At 46.8% G+C, this 22,931-nt stretch overlaps 1 protein-coding gene across 2 annotated transcripts in view; it reads left to right on the top strand.

Moving 5' to 3' along the window:
• The window catches only part of GRIP2 (glutamate receptor interacting protein 2), a 299,043-nt gene that overhangs the window by 141,212 nt on the left and 134,900 nt on the right, over positions 1-22,931 (top strand). Inside the window, exon 1 of one of the 2 annotated variants that reach the window (XM_064518998.1) lies at positions 2,004-2,264. The exons of the other annotated variant lie outside the window; for it this stretch is intronic. Coding sequence (XP_064375068.1) covers positions 2,117-2,264 — 148 coding nt within the window. The 5' untranslated portion in view covers positions 2,004-2,116. Of the gene's footprint in view, positions 1-2,003; positions 2,265-22,931 lie in introns of those variants that run through there. 2 annotated transcript variants of the gene reach the window in all.

The raw sequence follows: 22,931 nt of genomic DNA, 5'->3' as shown, positions 1-22,931 counted from the left end.
CACAATTTACACAATGCTGCTTATTTAGGGCCATGTCTCATTAAAATCTAGGCCCTAAGGAGCAGGCGGCTGAGCGGATCGCGTCAGCCAAAGCTCGCCGTTCGGTTGTGCTCTGCGGCACTGCAGGCTCGGCCGTGCCGGGCCGAGAGTTGGGGTCCGACAGGGTTAACCCGAGGCTGGTGGTGGCCGTCGCTGGCGGGCCGCACTCTGCCCTGCGCTGGCCTTTGCGTGGTGGAGGCGGGGGCAGGTTGTGGCTTGCTCAACAGTGAGAATAACAGCTCTATTTATAATGCCTTAAACAAAGTGCATGATAATTTAATTTGAACATCCATTAATACTATCTACTGCAGGGTTTGTTTGTAATTATATCACTATAAATGGAGTTTTAGGCATGTTAATGGGCTCCCAGGCCTGCTTCCTGGCACATCCAGGTCCATCCCGCCTGTGCTTGTACTTGGAGAAGGACTTCTCTGTTCGCTTAACCCCTCCTCGCCCAGCTGCAGAGTGCTGTTCCTGTGCTGGCAGACCATTGCCTGGAAGAACTGCAGTTTTTCCTTTGAGAAACCACCTTTTCTCATAGAAATTATTGGGAGACAGTAATGATGAAAGGTCTTTGGCATCAGTTTTGGGCGATCAGGCAATGTTCGCTTTCTCTGCTGGGCCAGAGGGACCTCCAGGACCCTGTAGCCCCAGGGCTGGGAGACCCGTCCTGCAAAGGGCACCTAAATGCCCTTGCAGGTTGGCCCAGTTTTGACGTGATTATCAGTGATGTTGAGTGCTTGCCTCTGCTGTTGGTTTCCATGGGTAGGTATGGGTTAATTAGCATCCACCTAAAGTCACGTCTTATAGCTTGATTTTGAGCCGATGGGCTGGCAGCCTCAGCAAAGGTACTTGGATTTTGTTTGTGATCTGTCCGGTTCTGCTCGCTGCCCTGAAGCCTTTCCCAAGCACACAAGTTTATTTTCCACTTAATCTCCTAACACTGAAAACTGCCATTTACAAAACAAGCAGAATGGAAAATGTTTCTTTTAAGGAGACCACTCTTTTTACTCCCCTTGACGCCTTGGTTTGAAATGGCAGTAGTGGATGGGGCTCTGAGCTCCAGGCTTCGGGGCTTAAAGCCATTTTTGGAGATTTCCATGGAAAGGAGATTGCTTCAGAGCTTCCTGGATGGGCTTCTTGCATCCTTCCCTTAGTTGTCTGGCTGGTGGCCAAGGCCAGCTATGGGCCTAGATGGACCACTGCAGTCTGCGCATTATTTTCCATTGCCGTCAGTTTAAAACATCAGAGGCTTGCGATGCACAGGCAGCCCTCTTAGGGATGCCTAAACTTTTGAAAACGGGAGACAGGCTATCTGCAGGGGGGTATTTAGCAGCTGTGCTAATAATGTCTTGTGTAGCCACTTCGCCTCTCAGTGTCTCTGTTTCTGCTGCTGAATACAAAGGCAATTACTTGCCTGTTCCCAAAGATGTGGGTGAGAAAGCAATTGCTGAAAGGTGCTGGGTAAGTGGGAGTAATTATTCACATCTGGGAGAGTCAAGGCTCTTTCCTACAGAGTGGACAGATCTTTGGCATTTTCCATAAACGCAGATATAACTTGCTGTCTGCATTAGCTATTTCTAATCTTTGAAATGAAGCCAGAATTATTCTTCTCTCTCTCTTTTCCTTTTTTTTTTTTTTTTTTGAGAGTCGCTGCTTCTTCTGAGCTGATGCTGACTCTTTTGCCTGAGGAGCATTTGAAATCTGCCAGAATGCATGTATTGTCGAAAACAGAAATTGAAAACCTTATACAGGATCTGCTGCCCCTGTGAGTTGTTAGCTTTCCCAAGTCATCAGGGAGAAGAAATGCCTGCCCTCACTGTCTGCAAGAGCTGTGGATGGGCAGAGGCAAAAGAAATCCTTCTCCCTCCTCCCCCCCACCACCCAAAACTCTCTCTTCGGGCGGAAAGAAGCTTTTGACACACAGGCACGCATGCACGCACATCCACACACGAGTGCTTTCATGCCTCCGAGTGACCTGCCTGCTTTGTAGCTGTCCCTCCTCCCCGAGAAGCTGGAGCTGCCGAGACACAGGAGTGGGGAAGATCCTGTCCCCTCTCTGCGGCCGCCAGACTAAATGCATAAAGTGAACAAGGTTCTGAAGATCATTAAAAAGTCATCGAGGAGGAGGCGATGGAGAGAGGAGCTGAGGGTGGAGGAGGAGGTGGAAAGCCGGGAACTCTGTGACCCAGGCGGTCTGTGCAGCCTGCGCCTCTGTGCCGGGGGTAAGGAAACAGGAATGCTCCTGCTCCTCTGCGGATAACGTGCCTATGTTTGATATCCATTGCTTTGCGACGGGAGAGCTTCCTAAAGCCATTACTGTCCTGATTGTCAAGGGCTTAAAAATATTGGTGGGAGAAGGGATAAGGGCAGGGAGCTGGGACTCCTGGGTCCCCTTCCTGAGCCCAGCCTTGTCCGTGAGGATGGCGTTTTGCACATCTGCAGAGCAGGTACGGTAGAGTCTTCTTTCCAGTGGGATGGTGTTCCTAGGAGCGCGGTGAGAGTGTGCAGCTCATTAACTTTATTGATGGTTGAAATATTAAGATGGTTGAAATGTGTTGTGACATTTCAAAGTATTTAAGCCAGGATTTTTACCATGTATGTTTGTGCAACAGAGAAACAATGGGAAATGGGCACATTTAGGTTGCGTTTTTCTGAGGGTTGTTTTTGTCTGCAGAAGTGTACTGCAGTCAAAGTCGGTCTGGATCCAGGTCCTGTTGTACCCACCCTTAAATTCCAAGCAAACTATACTACTGCTGAAACATCACCGAAAATGGTTCTGGTTTTAGCCCATCTGTAAAAAAGCCAAACAGGACAAGCCCAGTGCTTGGAAAAGGGGCACGTACAGCATTCCCTGGCATGTCTCCATCGTGCTTGAACTCTGCATGTGGCGTGACCCAGCAGAGGAAGATCTGAAGGGTTGTGCGCTTAGTTATGAGGCTCAGCTTCCTTTATTCTGCACTGCAAGTGTCAAAGGGACACTGAGTACTTCTGAAACTACACTCCGTGTGAAACTACACTCTGTGTGAAATTACACTCATACGTAATGTAGGTCACTGTTCTTTTCGCTGTCACAGTTGGTAGTTTGTTTGCAATAGTATTGTTGCAGCTTTTGAACGTTTTATGGACTTGCTCTTTTTCTTTCTTTCTTGTCCACCTAACTGTTCAGCTGCTTTTATGATCCTGCACTGGCGTGCCTGATGGTCCTGTTCTTACTGCGTCCCGGGAGGCTGCATGGGTTCATCTTCAGATGGAGATCTGGGGCACAGAAAGGTTATATGACTTGGCTGGGTTTACACAGGTTGGGGCAGGGCTTGGTCCTAAGCCAGGGCCATGTTAAGCACCACTGCTGACTCTGCTGCTCACATCTCTTCATGCTAAAATCTGCATTGTAAAGGTGGTTCGGATCAAATTGATGAGAGGTGGAAATCCAGCAAATACCAAGGTAAAGGTGGCATGCACAGCTCAGGCTGGCCCTTTGGGCTTTTGAACACAATGCCTTTTTTAATTCCAACACAGCAATTTGCAAGACATACTCTAGCACATCTCATCTTTTTCTGGGACCTGGGCCAGGCCCAAAGCCAGCCCAGAGCGCCTTCCCTGACCTTCGCCTACCCCCAGTGGGACTGAGCTACCAGAGGACTCCTCGGCAGCTTCCTACTTTGGTCCCCCTGAGGTCTCCCTGCTTCTGTCAGTCACTAGTCGCCCTGGTGAGAGGAGGATATCCTTAACGGAGCCCTCTTCACTTGCACTGGGATTTGATTGGATTCAATTTCATTCATTCATCCGTTCATTTTGCTTCTTGTGGCACAGACTTCCCCCACATCTCACCTTTTCAGGCTGTTCAAGAGTCTGAGATTTGTTTTTGCCACCTTTTCTTCAGTGAAATACAGCTCAAGTGTTTTTGCTCAGACTTTTCATGGTATTTCTTAAATAATTTTTAATTAGAAACTCATCAACAGCTAAGCTAAAACAGTAGATTAAGAAATGAAAATCCATAGGTAACGGCAAGACGACAGTGGAAAACGTTAGCTAGCCCTAAATTGACAGTAATTACTATTGTTGACCCTGTGCATATTTTACTTTAATTTTTTAGTAGGCAGTCTTCAGCTGTTCATATCCAGCCCCAAGTTTTCTGTTGCCTGCAAATGTGGTCCCATCAGAGTTGAGATTTATATTCAATTCATATCCTTCGAAACATCGTTTTACCTTTTGGGTGCTGATTTGGAAGATCTTACCTCCATGCGTCTTTGGTTATTTTTTGTTTATATGAATGACACTGAATGAACCTGCAGTTAATGGCTAACCTATACAAGAAAGACTAGATAGGTGGCATGGGTCTGTATCAGCTAGGCATCCAATGTGGACATCTCCCTCTGAGCTACATTTCTAGTTCACCTAGTAGGGAATGGAGGGAAATCAGTGCTTCTCATTCTGAGACAGATGTCTCAATCCGGATGGATGAATGATTCCCCTGAGAGGCTGTTCCTCTCCATTGACTGTAAGGGACATGTAGATGACTGATTTTGATGAAGATGCTCAGGTGGGCTGATTCCTATCCCATGTGCAGTTTGGAGGGTCTGTGGGAAGTGAATGTGTGAGCATCGAAGGAAGACTTGGCTTTAGCACATGGGTATGCTTCAGATGCATAGGGAGAGCCTCCACAGTCTCTTCTCTTCTGTAATGGCTGGCTAGCATGAGGTCGTGCAAGAGGCTGAACTGGTAGCATTTTTTCCTAAATGTAAAATAGGTGATGGGTTAATGCCCCTTTTACCATCTAGACAACTGTGATAGAGATGGCTTGCCAGAAAAAAACCCCCATCTGTTAAGGCAAATGAGGAGAAAAATAGTGCATTCCTGCAGTCAGGTTCTCAGCTGGCAGTTATTCCAGCCAGTTATATCTCCACAATAAAATGTAAATGAAGGCAATCATTTATTTTGCAGCCTGGAGGCCTGGTGGTATGAAAAGATAAGAGAGCATTTTCCATTGTTTATATGGTTGAGGTGGCTCTTCTGCGTCTGCCACTGTCTCTGATACCTTGGCAGCATCTAAATGTTGCCTTTGTTATTAAAAACACATATATGGGAGTCTAATATCTTAAACAGATTAGCGTGGTGTTTACATAACCGTCAGCCAGCCCCCACTTCCCGCAGGCTCTCGGCATTTGTGCTCGTTCTTTAGGAGTAATGCACAGAAAGCAGAAATGTCATCCGCTGGCTTAAGTCTGGTGAGAAAACAGTTTGTGCAAAGATAAAAGGCAAGTAGTGATGAGCCTGTAATTTGTGTGGTTGCCTCTGGTCGGAGGGAAGAGCAGGAGGGATTTGGGGATGTTCGCGAGCTGCTCCTCCATAGGCTGACAAGGAGAAACAAAGGGAGGGTGGAGAACAATAAGACATGGCAGTGGCATTGGGATAATCTCTGATTGTATTTAGGCTTGTTTAATTGGCCTGTCAGTTTTGCACATCTCATGCATTTTCATAAGGATTTCTTTCTTTGCCTCTCGTTTTATCTTCTTGTAGCGCCGTGGATTTCCCCACTGACATTCTCAGCAGATTTCTTTGTTTTGTTTTTCCCCCCACCCCATTTCAAAGAAACACTAAGTTGCCTGGCTTTGTGGCATCAGCGAGCAGAAAGGCAGATTCAGCAAAGAGGCCACTTGGGGGAATCTCGTATGGGAGGGGGAACTGCCAGTGACCAAGACCTACGTGCCATCTATCATAGCTCTTTTTGCACTAGACTTGGGCTCTGAATGTGAACCCACAGCCAAGTAATGTGTAATGTTGGGAGAAGCTTAAATCTATATTGGAGATCAGTATTTTGCTCTGGCCCTTCTAAAAGCTGAGGTACAGTTTTTCTTCTGTTTTTCCACGCACTATCATATGCCTGAGAAATACAGAGCTACTCAACCTCCATGTTAAATAAATGCATTCAAAGGGATCTTGCTCAGTCTTTCAGATCATCTGTGTTAAATCCCCACCCTTCCATTGCAAAGTGATGCCAAACCTAGTTGCTTCATCTTCCCACAAGAAAGCCCCCAGGCACATAATTAAAACTGAGCTGTCCTCATAAAGCCACTGACTTAGCTCCCCAGAATTGTTCCTGCATTTCTTGTGGCTTTGAAGTTCGGGAGGATTAGGGCTTGGAGGGGCATGAGGACCCACAAAGGCGTATTCATGGCAGGCACTGGAGATCAAGGGCTGTGGTAATCACTGATGGGCTCCTGTCAGAGCCAGTCTTGTCCTACCTGATCCCTAGGACCAGGGCAAATGTCTTCAAAAGGGTGCCCTGCCCAGAGGGGGGCAACACCATCAAAAAACTCCAAAGCTACATGGCTGGGCTGTCAAAAGGGCTTGGCTGCTTTACGTGCCTTTCGGCCTGATGGCCTTTCAGAAGTGTCCCATCATCAGGAGCTTGGGGCAGGAGCTCTGGATGCTGTGGGTCAAAACTAGTCCCTCAAAACTAGCTGGAAGTCAGCATGGTGTCAGAGACTGTCAGCAAGGAAGCTGCCACCTCCCTGCCTGACAGAAATTTCCAAATAGTCTTAATGCACCACTATCCTTTTACGTGCAGTGATGTTTCCTGTGGAGTGAAGGCAAAACGGGACTTGAGATCCTCCATCTCTTCCCCTACCTTCATCAACAGAAGAGGAAAAACATATTTGCTGCTAATGCTAGAGAGCTGTCTAGAGGCTCCCCAGGTAGGTCCTAGGAAGTAGGAACAGCTGCAGTTAGTGGCAGTGGAGGCCAGGAGACATGAGTCTCCACCCTAGCCTGGTTTGGAAGAGGCATCAGCACCTCATGGCAGCAGAAGAGCAGCTGCCAAGAGGCTGTGTATCCATCAGCAGGGTTGCATTCACATGGCTTTTATGCGTTACATGATGACAGTTTGGTTTGTGGCAATTTATTGTCCTGCTGGGTTGTCTCCTCTGTTTGTATCTCATGGGTCTCATTGTACAGCAATAAAACATTGCAAAGCTGATAGTTTCGTTTCCAGCAATAAATTCAGATGTTGGAAAAAGAGATGCGTGCATTCTTACACCACTCGTTTTCAAATGTGGCTAGATGTAGAGCTCCCTGTACCCTCAAATGTAAAGACATTGTTTGGTAAAAGTAGTGGTAACTACAATAGTGTCTTTTCACTGTGGAACCTCTAGATAAATGTCATTTTCCTATGGGAATTCAGGAAGTTAAACAATTTGGTCAAGGCTGTACATTAAGTAAGGGGCAGAGACAGGAAAGGGAAAAAGATCCTTTCGGCTGTGCGTTGGCACCGGGCTGGCTGTGCCTGTGCGCTATACTGTCCTGTGGGGTCTCCTGATCTTCTAGATGGAGTACCCAGCATCTCCCCTTGCCCACCTGCACCAGTTTTCTTCCAAAGCAGGTGAGGGTCTGCTGGGGGATGGTGCATCCATTGGTTCCCTCCAAGAGCAGAACTGCCTTTGCCCCGGGGTGCAGGAGCACAGACACTTCTCCTGTCATGCAGAAGTGTGTGTGTGTGTAGTGGCGGTGCTGAATGTGCTGCTGTGAGCATGCTGGAAAGGGAGGAGGTCCTTGCTGGTGTGAGGATGGCACTGGAGTACTGTAAGTAGCAGTCACCAGCTGGGATTTAACCTGCTGCAGAGGCTGTGGCGAAGCTAAGACCCGGCAGCAAGGCACGTCCTGCTAATAGGAGCAGTACTATTGCTGGTGGAAAGGGAAAACCTAAGAGCAGAAATTAATGTGTGGCTCTTATGAAGTGAGAGTTAATATCAAAGCAAGGTTATGTGTAGAGAAAGGCAAAAGATCCTGAAGAAGAGACCAGGCTGGAGACCCTAACGTCCTGTCTACGTGTATGCCCAACAGTAGTGAGCGTATTGTGAACGAAGCGATTACTAGCAGTTGTGCTCAAGTCACAAGATATAAACCAGTCCATTGAGCTAGAAAGAGTTGCCCTTTTTCAGCCTTTCTAAGTGATTTCCCCAGTGGTGACCAGTAGAAGGAAAAAGCTGTATTCCTAAGCAGAGCTGGGTGCCCTTTCGAAGCCCCAGCATCTCCCATCTCCCTCTTCGCTAATGGGGTCGCGGAGCTGCATTATTTATAGCTCCTCCTGGGAACCCCACTTGCACATCCTGCTGTGGCTGCAGAAAAGGGGTTGCTGGCATACACTGGAGATTCAAAGGCGACTAAAAGCTCTCGGCTGATTATAGGATCTCTAACTTCCAGCAAAGACAATTGTACAGAGAAAGCTTTTGATCAAACAGAATCAATCCATTGTAACCAAACGTGAATTTCACTATGAAAATATTCTGTTTCAACATTTCCAGCAATTAAACCCTTCTTCATCTGGACTCTGTTTGGTGTTAGAAAATAATTAGCCGGTAATATCCTCCTTAGAATAAAGACAAATGTTTTTATGTCTTTGCTGAAGGCTAATATTTGCAAAAAGAAGAAAGAAGAGCAGATGAATTCCTTTAATCTCAGTAGCTTTGTCTTGATAAATATACTTCCTTACTGTTAAAATTTCCATAAATTTCTGCGTGCCTCTTTCTCACCTTTTATATAATGCTAAAAGCTAGGGATAGGCTAAATCCAAGCTGTGGGTACGAGCTGTCAGATGACTGGAGCTGTTAGATTCAATCCAGTCCTTCCATTTCAGGACCACCTGTGGGAAACGCCATGGAAGTAGATAATAATGAAAATCCGTAATGGGACAGTCAGCCTTTTTCTTCAACAGTGTGTACATGAATGCGCTTAAGGTTAGAAGTGACGCCCAAACCTTACTTGCTTATCGATAGTAGTACTAGAAGCTGGTTAGCTCAATCCCCTTCACAGCTGGAGCGTATCTGGGTCCTGAGTTAGGCTCTACAGAGGACACAAGGACAGGTAAATGTGGAGGCCAAAAGCGTGATTTCTTAGGAAAGCAGAGATCGGTGCTGAAACAGCTGCTCAAAATACCTATCCCGTCTTACACGCGGTGAGGTTGTATCCAGGCACGGCAAGCCCATTGCGTCCGGTAGTTCAGGGCAAGCTTTTTGGTGACACAGCCATTTGATGTGGAACAGGGAATTCATCTATCCTCAACTTTTTGTTTTGGCAGCTTTTTGTAGTTGAGGAATAAAAAGAAGTAAATAAAGCCAGGCACAATAACAGTTTTATTAAACTCCAAGCACTGTCCTTCCTCTGATCGATATGGAGCCCCACCTGTATTGTGCATTAACGTTGACTTTGGAGCACAGTTTTCCTTCATTATCCTAATGATGGGACCTATCTGTTAGTAAGGAAGTGCAAACAGAGAGTGAGAGTTTCAGGCTTCCTGGCTGTAAAATGCAGCTCTGATACTGTTTTTAGAGGTCAATATAAAATAAGGGACAGACTGAAGTCCTGGCCTTTGCAAAGGGCTGGGCTGAGTTTGACATTGCCAGTTACAGAAACGGGTGTAGCAGTTCCTGGATGAGGAGTCATACGATATTTGGGGTAGGAAAGTACTTCTGAAATAGCAATAATAAATGCGATCTCAAGTGAGTAGATGTGGGAGCTGGAGATCTCGAAGTCTCCCATGGATAGCAAAAGTAACGTGTCTTCCTCAGTGGAAAGTATTGAATTGATGGTAAGTGCTTTTCAAAATACCACCTGTCAGTGAGATTTCATCCATTTTTAATTACACCATCATGATGATAATTACTACAATTCAGGCATTTCCGAATGAGTCTCTGGTTAATTATGGGCACAGTCAATTCCTGGAAGAGCAAGTCCTGGGTCACCTCTGTAGTGATGCAGCTCTGGGTCTGAGAACCTTAAGGATTGGTGAGTTGGGCCTCAAATCTGCACCTGCTGCCCGTAGGGTAAGAAAATCAGGCTTTGCATGAATGAAGAAATACTTAAAGCAGGAAAAATTAATTTTTAGAGTTCAGATGGGAAGGAGGATCCTGTCGTGTAGGCATTTAATTAGGACTGGGCTCAGTTCCTTACCCTGCTGTTGGCTCCCAGTGTGAATGCTGGGCAAGCCACTTGATGAGCAAGCTCTTTGCCAGAGTAAACTGGTGTGGCTGTTTTGTAGATGAGAAAGCAATGCCAGTTATACGCGGCAGAGGATGTGGCCGTTAGTTCTGATGGTGGACAAGGATAATTTAGCTTGATGTCCTGTAAAAACACAGGCCAAAAACTTTACCCATGTATCCCTAGTAACTTGGACAAGACTAAAGCAAATCTTTCAGTTGGTTTTCTGGAAGAAAGGCATCTGTTTTTGATTTAAAGAGAGCAGAACATGGATAATGTGCTCTTCCCTAAGTAATCTGTTTTAGTGAGTGAAACACCTTTGATGCTAGCATTTTGGAGAAGGGATCTGTATGTAACAGCTTCAAATGGGGAGAATTGTACTTCTTTTGTCCCATGCTTTCTCCTCTTTCTCCACTCAAACCATACGTGCTCTGATACAGGAGCATCAGGCAAAATGAGCACCTAGATGAGGTCTCTGTAAGCAACCGCAATATTGGTTCAGTGTTTAAAAAATATATATATTTTAATTTCATGGGTCTTGATGACCTCCTGAACCACACCGCTATTGGTTAACAATAGTGTAACTTCACACTTTCAATCTTTTGCTTAAAAATAGTAGTAGTTATTTACTAGGCACTAAGTATCAATAAAAGCAAGTCTACCAGCACAGACCTACTAATTAAAGAGGTATATGTATTTCCTGACAGAAGCAGTACTGATTCTGCATGGTTGTTTTGAATTTCCCCATATAGCATGTCTGAAGCGATGCTGTTTAATTTAGAAGGTAAGCTGCATGCTGCAGTGAGCACAACTTTCCTATAATCCTCTGCGGGACTGGGCAGACCGCTGATGCAGTGGAAGGAGCAGTCAGATTTGTGTATTATCTTTTAACTGCGCTCAGGGTAAAAGACTGCAGCTGGCACTTTTTCTGGGTAACGAGAACCTGCTTAAAAGGGAAATGACTTTTGGCCTTTGGCATACTAACTTGTCTTGGGCTGTTACTAATTGCTTCATTAGCACAACAGCAATGTAAAATCCGGCGAGGGGGCTGTTGGGAATACGTAGGTGAAGGCGTAGTGTGACCCCAGTTTAGGCTAGTATCCACAGTCAGCGTTTGCAGGAGAGGCTTTCGTTCTTTTAAGTAAATTGGCAGTCAGAGCAAGTGGCAATACAGCACACGGAGATAAGACTGTTTTAATTTCTTGCTTCAGGAGACTCAGCTGTCTCCTTGGAAAGACTGATGCCTTGTCCATGGATTCGCAGATTGAGCAAACATACCGTACCATTTATTTATTAAAGAAGAATGGCTTCAGCATTTCCTGGCAAAATAAAATATGGTCTTAGGCTGAATCCAGGCAACAGCATCCCACCCGCTAGGCCACATCTCTCACAACGGGAAATAGGCAGAACCACCTTGATCACTACTCACTGGTATAATATAACTCTCATAACCCCATTTCCAAATGTATACAATATCTTCCTGCAATTAAATAGCTGCTTTTATTTATTACTATTGCAGAAGCATTTCCAAGTAGGGACCACGCTTCTCTTTTATTCTGTATTGTGTAGAAGCAGGAAAAAAGATGAGCTGAGCACCAAGCACCTGAGCTTTTGGTTGGCTATTGAAGCTGAAAAGACTGCAGCATCACCCCTGAAACAGTACAGGGGAAGAATATAAGAATAAGTGTATGGATGAATTGTCCTGATGTTCTTGCCAGCTGATAAAATGATAGTAGGAAGAGAGGTCTAAGTAATACTGATGGGGCTCAAGTTAGATGCTCAAAAAAGGCACACAGATGTGAATGCCTAAATGAGCCCTCTTCTGTAGCTTTGGGGCACAATCCAAATGCCATTTTCCCACTTGAATTGCAAAAGAGTGCTCATAAAATCCTACAAATTCAGCCTTCCTGCCATTCTGGGGTGTGAATTATGGAGAGGATAACTAGGGAGACATCATCAGCACATAGCATTCACCCCTAGCCCTCATTCACCTTTAAATCTTCCTTGAATTCTAGTCTCAGTCTAATCTACATGCCAACCACTGGCATCTCAGTGGTTTGGGCTGGAGGTGCAGTCCCCACGAGTGCCACTTTTGAAACTGAGAGTTTGGTGCTTACACAGGGCTGCATTCATGGTCTGAGCAAGTGTAACGGTCGGAGCTGGGCATCCTCCCAAAGAGCCTCTTGCTCCTTTCTTGCAGCTGATACTTCAAAGGATTGATGGTCTGGAAAAGTTCTCGTTCAGGGAAACGATTGCGTATAACCAAAAGTTGAATGTGGCTTTTCATACTACAAAACCTTCTGTGAAGTGAGTGAATTTGTAAGAAGTTGTACAAGGTGCCTAGAGCATGAAAGAAGTCACCTGTGGATGTGCAAAATAAGTAAGGCTTTCAAAATAGCAGGGGTGAAGCTTAATGATTAAAACCTGTTTGGCTAAATCGCTTGATGCTGCATGACAGATTGTCACCTTCCTAAGTTACCGTCAGGGTAATTAAACCTAATAGTGCTGCGTCCAACTTTGCCTCGTTGTTGCTCCCTCGGAGGCTGTGGCGTAGCACGGGGGAAGGCTGTAGCCATGCTAATTAGGAGCTGGCAAGGTACTTGTAAAGCATAATTTAGACCATCTCCTTGTGGGAATTGTGTGCTAATCGAGCATGGTTTCCATGAAATCGTTCATCATTCATGCTGTCACTGGGATCATTTATTAAGGGTAATCAGTTAAAGCCATATAGGTATCAAAGCATCTTCTCCCAAACCTTCATTATTGATAACAGCACCACACAAGGAGGACGGAGCCCAGCCTGGCTTGGCCGAGCTGTCGGTGTGAACCCCCCGACTGACTGCGTTTGGTACCAGCATGCTTGATTTGACAGGCACGGAGAGACAGTCCCTTTGGAGCCTGGGGTCTGCTCAGCCCCTTGGCGAGGGGGTGCCTCATGGCTCCCCCATTGTTGCTGTGTTTTGAACACCCGATACGGATATTTCTGAGGAAATTTATGCATCAGGAAGGATCACTTCCGTGCTAACGTATGGCATAGTCATCTCCGTGAGTCTACGCGATATCTGATTTATATAGATCAGCTCATCCCAAGCATGGTTCAAGGCATGGTGCTATTGGATTTGTTGTTTCAGCATTGATCCAACTTGCTTATCTAAGGCAGACTGTTTGTCTCCAAATGCGTTAATGCCACTTTTGGCCAATATTATTTGCTTCTGTAGCTCTCCAAGAGCTACCAGACTCTTAGGGGGAGAATGGTTGTCTGCTAAGTGCAGCAGCTTATCCTAACATGCACTACTGAACGAATGTGCTTGAGAGAGATCTCCAGTCAGTCATTTGCCAGTCTGTTTGACATATTTTTAATGAATAGAGTTATACAATAAGATCTATTTAACAAGGGCAATATTTTAACAAAGTTCTGTGTTCAAAAAAAGCAGGCTGCTTCATACCCTTTGTTAGTGACATCCAAAATTACTCCAATTAGGAGTTAGTCATGTGCTAGTTATTGAGCACAGCCATTTGTAGTGAACTTGGTTTATTTAACTGAAAGACACATGCTGTTTATGTGTAACGCAAAGAAAAAGAGACCGACTTTCCCTAGAAATGTGCGTTTTTCCCCCCAAAACCCAGTTTTATAGGTCTACCCAATAACAGTATCCACAGTCATAAAGAATTGAAGCATATATGAAATAAAGTTGGAGCATCTTTTAAGCTACTGTAAAGAAGATGAAAAGAATCTGAACAAATTCACAAAGGAGATATTTTCAGTATTTGTAACATTAATGCATTCATCCATAACGGTACCTTTTTGTAGGAGAAACAGTACCTTTTAAATTACTTTTACTACAGTGTGTAATTTGCAAGGTATATATTAAACATATGGGATTTCACATTATTATTCCTGAGGAAGGAAACAAACTGTCTAGCAACCTCAAGGAAGGAATGAACTAATTTAATGTCAGCTCTACTTAGAATAGTTTATCTTCCTTTAATTTTGTATTCATGTATATTTTTTAATGATTTACATGAATAGGGAGCAGTTTTCTTCCTTTTCATTTTTTCACAGTTCGCTATTATGGAAAAAGTATAATCATTGCCAGGTAGATAAAGGCAGCAGTGCGTTCATATATTCTGAATATTGTATATTCATTAATCACACTACATTTTGCTTTATTTTTGTGATACTGAGTGTATATCTGTTTTCAGTATCTTCTTGCATCATGTGCAATGGATTTGATGGCTTGGCAGAGCTGCTTCAAATACCAGACATGATAAATGGTAATAGATTTCCCATTATACAAATGGTTTTTTATCCGCTTAGTTTAATTGCTGCATTTCTCAGTCCTTCTATTGTGCACTTGTGATGACCAGTGTCCCCATAGTCATTCCCTTAGCTGAAGTGAGGATTAGATTTATATGTGGGAGAGCTGCAAACATGCTTGTTTTGGTATCAAAGAGAAACAGCTGTGTTTTTTGCAGCTGGGATTTCCTCTGAGGTAAAACCAATTGTCTGGGAACAGCCAGGCAATTCCCGAGGCTAAAGAAGTTTTCCGAGCCTCTGATGGGAGGGTAAGAGGATATTAATATTCAGGGTTTGTGTCTGAATATGCTTAAATCCCAGAGCTGAACATAGAGAGAATAAGAAATGGCATCATTCCCCTAGTAGAGAATGGTACTTCAGCATCATTAAAGCAGGCAAAACCTGGTGCAAAATGGTATTTTGTTTGGGAAAACCATATAAATTCCTCTATTACAGCTCCAGAGAAATTAATGAGAGACACATCTGCTCAGTGCAAGTAGGAGAAGAAAAAGCAACCTGTAAAGGGCAAAACCTAAAAGTGACGGTGGGTAGGGAGGTGGGGATGAGCTCTCTGCCTGGCACAGAAATCAAGCATGGGGGCTCTGTGTGGACTCACATTATCCAGCAGCACCCAAATGTGCAGGCCAGGTGTCTGCAAAAATCCTAGCAAGACTTGAAGTCCCATTGCTCACCAAACATTAACAGTGTGACTGAAACATCCTGTGCAAGCGCCTTCTCTCCATCTCTTTTCAAGCAGCCAAAGCAATTCAGCCATCCACAGAGGAGTTTGGAGAGGGAAACTCGTGGCTTAATACACCAGCTGGGAAACTCTGTGAGTTGACCTGGAGAGCGGAGATGAGGTCTGGTGTGTGTTACCCACAATGCTGGTGATGAGCTGTTGGTCACACCTGTGGCAGTTGCCCCTCATTTGGCCACATTATGCATCTCACCTGGTGCCTGCTCAGTAGGGAAGCTGTAGTTTTGGTAGAGATGCTCTCAGGAGCCTGGTGTAGTCCTGTTGGCTGGGGTGATCGAGCTTGAACTTGGGGTGAGGTTGCCCCTTGTATAGACTGACTACATCTCTGTGGCTTATAGGGATGAAATGCAGGTGAGACTCACTATAATATTTGGGTTTTCATGCTCAGAGAGCTGCTCAGCTTGGGTTGGGTTATTCAAATATAAGCCCTTGGCAGGGAGCTATGCATGGACCTAGCTGGCAGCAAGAAAGAAGTAGCCTTCAAATATATGAAGTATAGTGGAGGGAGGCAGGAAATCTCACTGTGTGTCTTACTGCTGGTCTGGTCTCTTGGGGTGGGGAGGGAATGCTGGTCCTTGGAGTAGCACTTTTATATCCCCAGAGATGCTAGCAAGAGGGAATCAAATCCAAAAAGAGGCAATAAAAAGGCCAAGAGGTCTGAAGAGGGGATAATTATGCATGTATTGAAGTAGGGAGGAGGACTACCTGCAGCTGTTTGCAGCTTGCAGACACTGCTTCAGTGCTAGGAAGTGGTACTTGGGGAAGGGAGAAGCCATCGGAGTCTGCCTGAAGGAGGATGAGTAGGAGGAATGGGATGGGCTTAAGAAAAGGGGAATTTAGGTTAACTATCAGGCAGCAGACTGGGTCATGGTGGCTCTGAGCTACCCTAGGGCTGGGCCACTGCTGGTCTGGTAGGAGCGAGTGTAGCTCTGCCTAAGGCGGATTTGTGATGGGCTGCGCGAGGGACATGGCTGAGACATGGTACTTTGTTGTGCCAGGTTTTGCGTATACTGATGGGGGAAAAACCAGTCCCTGGCACAAAGCCCTTCCAGTCCAAGTAGACAAGATGGACAGGAGGAAGAGGGAGAAAAATCGGCTCCTGTGGGCTCTCGTGCCAGAGGCAGGAGCAGAAGGGGCTGTCCCCTTGTCTGGCACCCCACCGCCGTGTCCCCAGCTCAGAAACGGTCACAGAGCAGGTACCCAGCTGCAGTGCTTCTCGTGCACATTGCAAACATGCTCGGGCATTTCGCAGGCTTTTAATATGTTGTATGAGGCTTTAAATGTATATACTATATCTTAAGTATATCTATACTGAATATATATACACACACCAGTCAGTGCTTTCAGCTCTATATTTTAAAGAGCAATATTGAGTCAAGAAAATCTCTGGTGCTGTTACATGCAGATTGATCTCCAAAGCACTGAGGGTTTATTGAGTTTTGGGGTCTGTAATTGGAATTCTTGAGTTTGCAACTCAGCGTCAGCTCCTGTGGGAATGCCATGTGTGCCGGGCCGCTGACTCTGCCCCGCGTTCGAAGCAGCCTTCTTTCAGCCCTTTTCTTGCTGGGAAGCTTTCTGGGTTGCTCTGCGTTAGGCTTTCCCTTGGTTTCAGGTTTATACCTGTTATTGTGGCAGCCTCTGAGTTTCAATTTATCAAATTGTGCGTGGGTCTTTCCACCCTGCAAAATGGCACAGTGACCCTGGTAATTAAGTGCAAAGTCTCAGCCACAGAGCATAGCTAAGATCAGGCATCAGAGGTGAATTATTATGTCATGTCTTTAAGGAGCCTTCTGAAAAGATGCAGGGTGTTGTTGCCTGCTGCACCTGCTCTGCGAAAACAAACTGTGACCTCCTTAAGTCATCTGTGGGATCAGCAGAAATGTTTGGCTAAGGAAGGTGCTCAGATGTTTTATGATAGCAAATCCCAAATGGACCATGTACTGTGGGCACCCTTTAGCTCCCAGATATTGATTTGGTAATGGAGCTTTCTCCTGTAAATCCAAAGTTTGGGAGGTTTCCCCACTGGTTCCTGGACCATCCCTTGAGGCTCCCTGGGAATGCTGTAAGAAGCAACCCAGAACTGCTTCCATCGCTGTCCTTGGACAGCGAGAGGGCAAGAAATATTGTGCTTGTTCAACAGCTAAAAAGTGTTGGGTGAGGCTCTGCTCAGTAGAAGAGGCCAGTTGAGGTTGCAGTGGGCAGTGTGCACAGGTACGTGACACCAACACATCCAGTTCAGACCTAAAAAACAGAAAGGCAAGGTACCTCCAGTTGCCGCTCTCTGGCACAGGGATGTGAGGGGGGGAACTGCGCGATCACAAGACAGTTCACATAAACCAGGGCAGTGCAAACCACAGTCCTAATTTTTGTTGAACAAGAAGAAAATTGTACCCATTGAAGCTCTGCAATTTACCATTTTGAGGCACTGTCAGGTTATGTGAGTCTCTGTTTACCCTGGGTTTGAAAAGACAAATGAATATGACCATGCTCTGTGAGGACTCGGGAGTGAACCTCCCCTGTTGTTCTCTCTCATTTGTTCAAATGTGAAGGTTTGAAAGTGAGATTAATATCAGAAGACTAGTGAGTTGAATGAAAGAACAGGTAACACCACAACTTCTCAGCTAGGTCTCTCTGCATCTCAAATAGCTGTTCCTTGGCCAGATTTCTTGCAGTATATCTTACGTATTGTATATGTATTTCTCCCCACTGTGTTGCTTGTGTCTGGCAGGGATGTTACTTGGGTACTGTGGGTGGTGTCTCGTCACCATGTGACCCCACAGGCTTGGCTTTTCATGTCCACCATTCACCAGAACTAGATGGACAAAAACTGGTTTTCTCATAGTTGCTTTGTTCTTTCTGTGTACCAAATCCATCCCCTCATGTAAGGGTTTGAGCCCATGTACAAGTCTCTCAAACTCCTCCTTCTGCACGGTAGGACCTCCTGAACATGGCTGGTTCCTTTGCCCAGGTGAACTGGTTCTCGCTGACACCCCAATCCACAAAAACCTTCCCAGGAATGCATATGGAAGAGACCCTTGCTGTCTCCCAGAGCACAAGCTCCTAGCGAGGCCCAAACTTGTACTGGGCTGACTTCTCTCAGGGATGCAAAGTGATCCTGCCAAGAGTGAGGCATCCATTTTGCCTTCCCTTAAATTCCCTGGTAATTCTGCCCAAAACAAGACTGGTATTTGCTATTACTCAGTAATGCCTGCCGAGAGCCAGCCAAACGCGGGGACCTTGCTTGGGGCTGCGTGCAGTCCGCTGCTGTAGGCAACTGCTTTTAAAAAGAAAAGACTCTTTGGTAGTTTTGAAGGCGCAGCTCTCAACTACCCCAAGAAATACTCAACCAAATCTCCAGGATTATTTATCATCTCCCTTCTGCAAGTGGCAGGTCCAACTGGGGATGCACCAGGAACGTTGTTCGGTGAGGTGGTGTTCATACAGGATATCTGTGTGCCCCCCGGGGTGGTGGCCTCGCTCCAAGAAGAAAGGATGAAGGCTTCTGGGGTCAGTGTGATATCCTTTGATCCCTCAACCTCGGCAGAAACCTCAGCAGCAATTTCAGGCTGCCCTTTTAATAGGACATCCTCAGCGACTTTCATGGACTGGATGAACCGCAAGAGTCGAGGAGGAGCACCCAGCTTCACGTCACCTGGAGACTTTGCCCCACAGGCAGTACCTTCAGAGGGAGGGTGGGCGACGGTGCCTTGCTCCTCTGCCCCCGCTTTTCTCTTCACCCTGGGAGTGGGACGTGGCTGCTGCCTGCTAGGCATTGCCCGCTGAGTGGGTGCATCCTCTGGCCAGCTGGGGCAAGTTGGGAGCCTGCCAGCCCCACGCTGAGCTGTGCTGGCCCCGCAGCCAGTGGGACATCATCAGTGCTTTTTGCCGACACGGAGAGTCTTTTAGCAGAAAAGTGTCCTTAGCAAGACCTCTGCTGCCGAGGCTTTTGCCAGCACATGGCCCAGGCTGCGCGTGTGCTACAGCTTGGTTTCTAGAGGACTGGTCCCACCAAGTTGAGGGCTCCGTGTCTCTTGCTCTGGTAAGCCTGGCAGGAGCAGTTTTCTGGTGAAGTGCAAGCATGCACACATACATGCTGAGGAATGACATTACTTTGCAAATTAATATGTTAATATACTACCAGATTCCCAGCCCTTAGCAGCAGGAGGCTGGAGATTGGTTTCATAAATATGAATTGGTGATTTTATTCATCTGGACAAGATAACAAAACAGCCCAGCGCTGGAAGTATTGTTGGAAAGGGTCCGTGCCTCTGCCTCCGTCTTCACCATCCTCCCCCAAACCCTTCCTTTACTCCCCGTGCCACTGCATGAAGCACGGCTCCGTTTCACGGGAACCGTACGTGAGTTTGGAGCCAGCAGAGCCAGGCAGCGTGCAGAGGGAGAAGCTGCACAGAGCCATGTGAGCGGAGCACGGGCGGCTGCGGTCGGAGAAGATGTTTGCCGTTTCGCTCAAGTGCCGGCTAGGGGTGGTGAGACGGAGGAGTAAAGGTACGGAGCGGAGCGGCTTGCTCCTGCCGGCAAGAGTGACTGGGAGGGGACCAGACTGGGTGTTTACTTTTCCATCACTGGGCAGGAGGAAAAATTGTATGTGGTCTGTGATCGATTTTCACCATTGGGGGTGTGTGTGTGTTTGGGGGGGAGCAGGATTATTTTACTTTCCTACATGTCATATGTTTTTCGGAGGTATTTTCCTTTGACTTTCCGGATTTTTGTTTTATCCAGCTGCCACGGTTGTTATTGCAGTAAAGTAGATTTAGATTCGCCTCAGAGCCTTACAAGGTTTCCCTCCTCCCGTGTGGAAGCTGCTGCTTTGCAGGGAGAGGCAGGTCGGTGTTTGCCGGACACCAGGATATCGTCTGGCAGTCCTGATGCCTGTCCCACCCACGCGCTCCCTCCCAGGGAGCGCGCTGAAAGGATGAGCGTGGGCAGAAATGTGTCAGTAGCGCCCAGGGAGAAATCGACTTCAAGAAGATTTGGGAAATGAGAAGCAGTAATATTTTAAGGAGATCTCAGAATAAGTTAATCTGAAACAAGATGAAGTTTCTTGTTTCACTATCCTGCAACATCGCATGTGATGGAAATTAAAGAAGTTTCTCGTGCTGGGCTGCGGACACCTGTGCCTCTCGCGTGTGGTTTGGTTCCGATAGTGTTAAATTGATTTTCCAAACTTCCACGGTGGAGGTTCCTCGTGCTGCAAGGTGTCCTGCTCGCGCAGCACTCTGCAGCCGGCACGCAGTGCACTCCGCTGTTGCCTTTGATTTTGGGAAAGTTTGTGCGGTTGTGGTGCCTGGAGCCTTTTGTAGCCGGTGGGAGCTGTATTTGAGCCTGGGAGCGATTCAGCAGCCGGCTCCTGGGCACTTTTGTGGCAGATCAAAGCCCTTCTGCGTAAAAGAGGACAACCTGCATTTTTACAGGCACCTCTAAAGAACGATGGCTTTTAAGGGTTCAGCGTAACTGGAATATTACTGATTTCAGGCTCCACTGAAGAGACAAACTCAGCTGTTTCCCTCGCTGAAGGGGACTGAGCGTTGTTTGCTGGGGCAGAGTTGTGTGCACTGATGCACTGCAACTCTGTAAGGGCATGGGCAGGTCCTAAACTTTGGTAGCAGAGGAAAGGGCCTAAAACACAACGCGTGTGTTCAGAGGTGGATCAGACTGTAAGTCCAGGGTGTAATTCCTGAGCATGACGTCCGTAGTAAGTAAAGAAGTCTTTGCTCAGATGCAGTTTGCACTTCTCGGGGACTGACCCCAGCACGGAGCAACAGCCTGATGACTGCAGTATTTTAAATTGTTTACTGGGGTCCTAAGGGAGCTAGGAAGCACGCGGGGTTGTGCTCGCCTTGCTGTGCGCCTTCCCCAGGGATATACAGGCCCTGCCAGGGCACCAAGGGCTTAGGGCTTTAGTGAGACAGTGTCACGTGCTCTTTGCACACAAGGGCATGTTCACCCTGGGGTTACCCCTCTACAGTGGCAGCCCTGGATCTGGGCTTATTGTGAATGTATGAATTTTTATTTGGTGTCACTTGCCTTTGATAACTTATGCTGATGCTTCTTTGTTTCTTCTCCTCCCTCATTTGGAGCCGGGTAGCTGACTTTGAGCATCTCTCTGCACTGGAATTAGGTCCATCTTCTCAGTCAGAGAGGATTTCACAGGCAGGATTTCAACCTTTGTGGTGATGCCTAGAAGTTTTTGGATCAAACACAACTGCAGGGTCCTTTTTAGTGATGGGACATAAGGAGAAGATTTGGTGCCATGTTAGTTTTTCCAGTTCTTTTCCTTTGGCATGCTCTTTCACTCAAGCATCCTAAAGTAATTGGCAATGGTGTTGTACACTGAGGGATTTTTTTCTTATGCAGCTTTCAAGGAAAGTTGGGAAAGACTGTTCTGCCTGGCTCAGGACATGGGTACGCTAAGTTCAAAACACTGGAAATGTAGCCCGGGATTGTAAGGAGCATTCCTCCTGCACTACCTGGTAAAGTTTCAGTGGCTTTGGTTGAAATATCTAGAGTTTGCTTAGATCACCTGCATTTCTCAGTGACATTTAAATATGAGGATCACTAATCCAATGCTAAATTGTACTGCTTTGATCAAGGATTAAACTGAGCTGAAACTGGCTTTTGGGACTAGAGCTTTGAAATGAGCAGCCAGAGAGAGATGCTGTTACTTGTCTTCTGTATTCTGGGACAGCTGATGTTTAAAGTACATCCTCAAAAGATTGAGCAAAAATAAATGATGCCTCAGCATTGTTGCTACCAGAATGAAGTGGTGTGAATTAGGCCAGCCTGGAATGAACTCTGCTGTGCTTTCCATCCATAAATGCTCCAAAGCTAACTTTCTATCTACCTGCTGCAGCCCAGGGGATGGCCAAGCCTGGGGAAAGCATTTGTTATTTGGCCTGAAACAGCCCGACCACCTTAAATCAGTGACTCAGTCTGTATTTCAAAGAGGGAAAGGAAGACATAGCCTGTGGATCCAGGGAGGGATGTGTAAATGGAAGTGGCAGGTCGCCCAGCCCAGGTGTCCGTCTGTCCTCTAACCCAGGCAGGTGGGTAACGCTGTGTCGCAGGAGCGTGTTGCGCTCTGCCTGCGCGGGGCCGGTGGGGTGTCTGCTAGGGGAGTCACCCCCTCTGCTCGAGGGTGCAAGGTTGTAGTCAGTAGTAATTTAGTGGATTCAAACCTCAGCGATGATGCCCTTTTCCCAGGCCGGCTCCTCTTCCCATGCAGGCTTTCCCCCAGCTCCCGGCTGCATTCCCACTGCTCAGACTCTGCCTGCTCCTCCCCAGCTGATCTTCCCCCTTCAGAGAGAAACTCTTGCTCTCCGTCTTCCTGGATTCCTGCTTTCCTTCTCTCTCTGAGCCCTTGAGCTTTCTCCTGGCACGGGAAATGTTTGCGGTTAATCCGGCAGGCGTTCGGCTGGCCGGAGCCAGGCAGCGCTGCCTCCTTCCCGGCGCTGCGGGTGCTCTTGGCTGACCCGGCTGGTCCAGCGTCGGGGCTCCCGCGTCCTCCGCGGCGTCCCGCGATCCCTTGCAGACACTGCTGTTGCAAAGAACCAGCCCCAAGGAGCAAACGGGCGCTTGTCAAATACAGTAATTAAACTTTCCTTGATGATAGCAGGCTTTCCTGTTGCCATGAAAATGCCAAACGACGCTAGCAAGTGCCCCAGCTGCCAGGCAGCAAATGCGTTTGAGGGGCTGTTCCCCCATAACCATGCTACAGCAGAATGTCCCCCTGCCGTGGTTTCCATACGGCCTTGCTGGGCATGCAGCTGAGCTCCAGGTCTGGCTAAAATTGGACTATTTGGTGAGAAGGGTTGTGGCTGGCTTCCCTAGTGGCTCCCAGTTACT

Source organism: Dromaius novaehollandiae, chromosome 12, assembly GCF_036370855.1.
Source record: "Dromaius novaehollandiae isolate bDroNov1 chromosome 12, bDroNov1.hap1, whole genome shotgun sequence".
Lineage (NCBI taxonomy): Eukaryota > Metazoa > Chordata > Aves > Casuariiformes > Dromaiidae > Dromaius > Dromaius novaehollandiae.
This window is presented reverse-complemented; position numbering and strand designations above follow the sequence as displayed.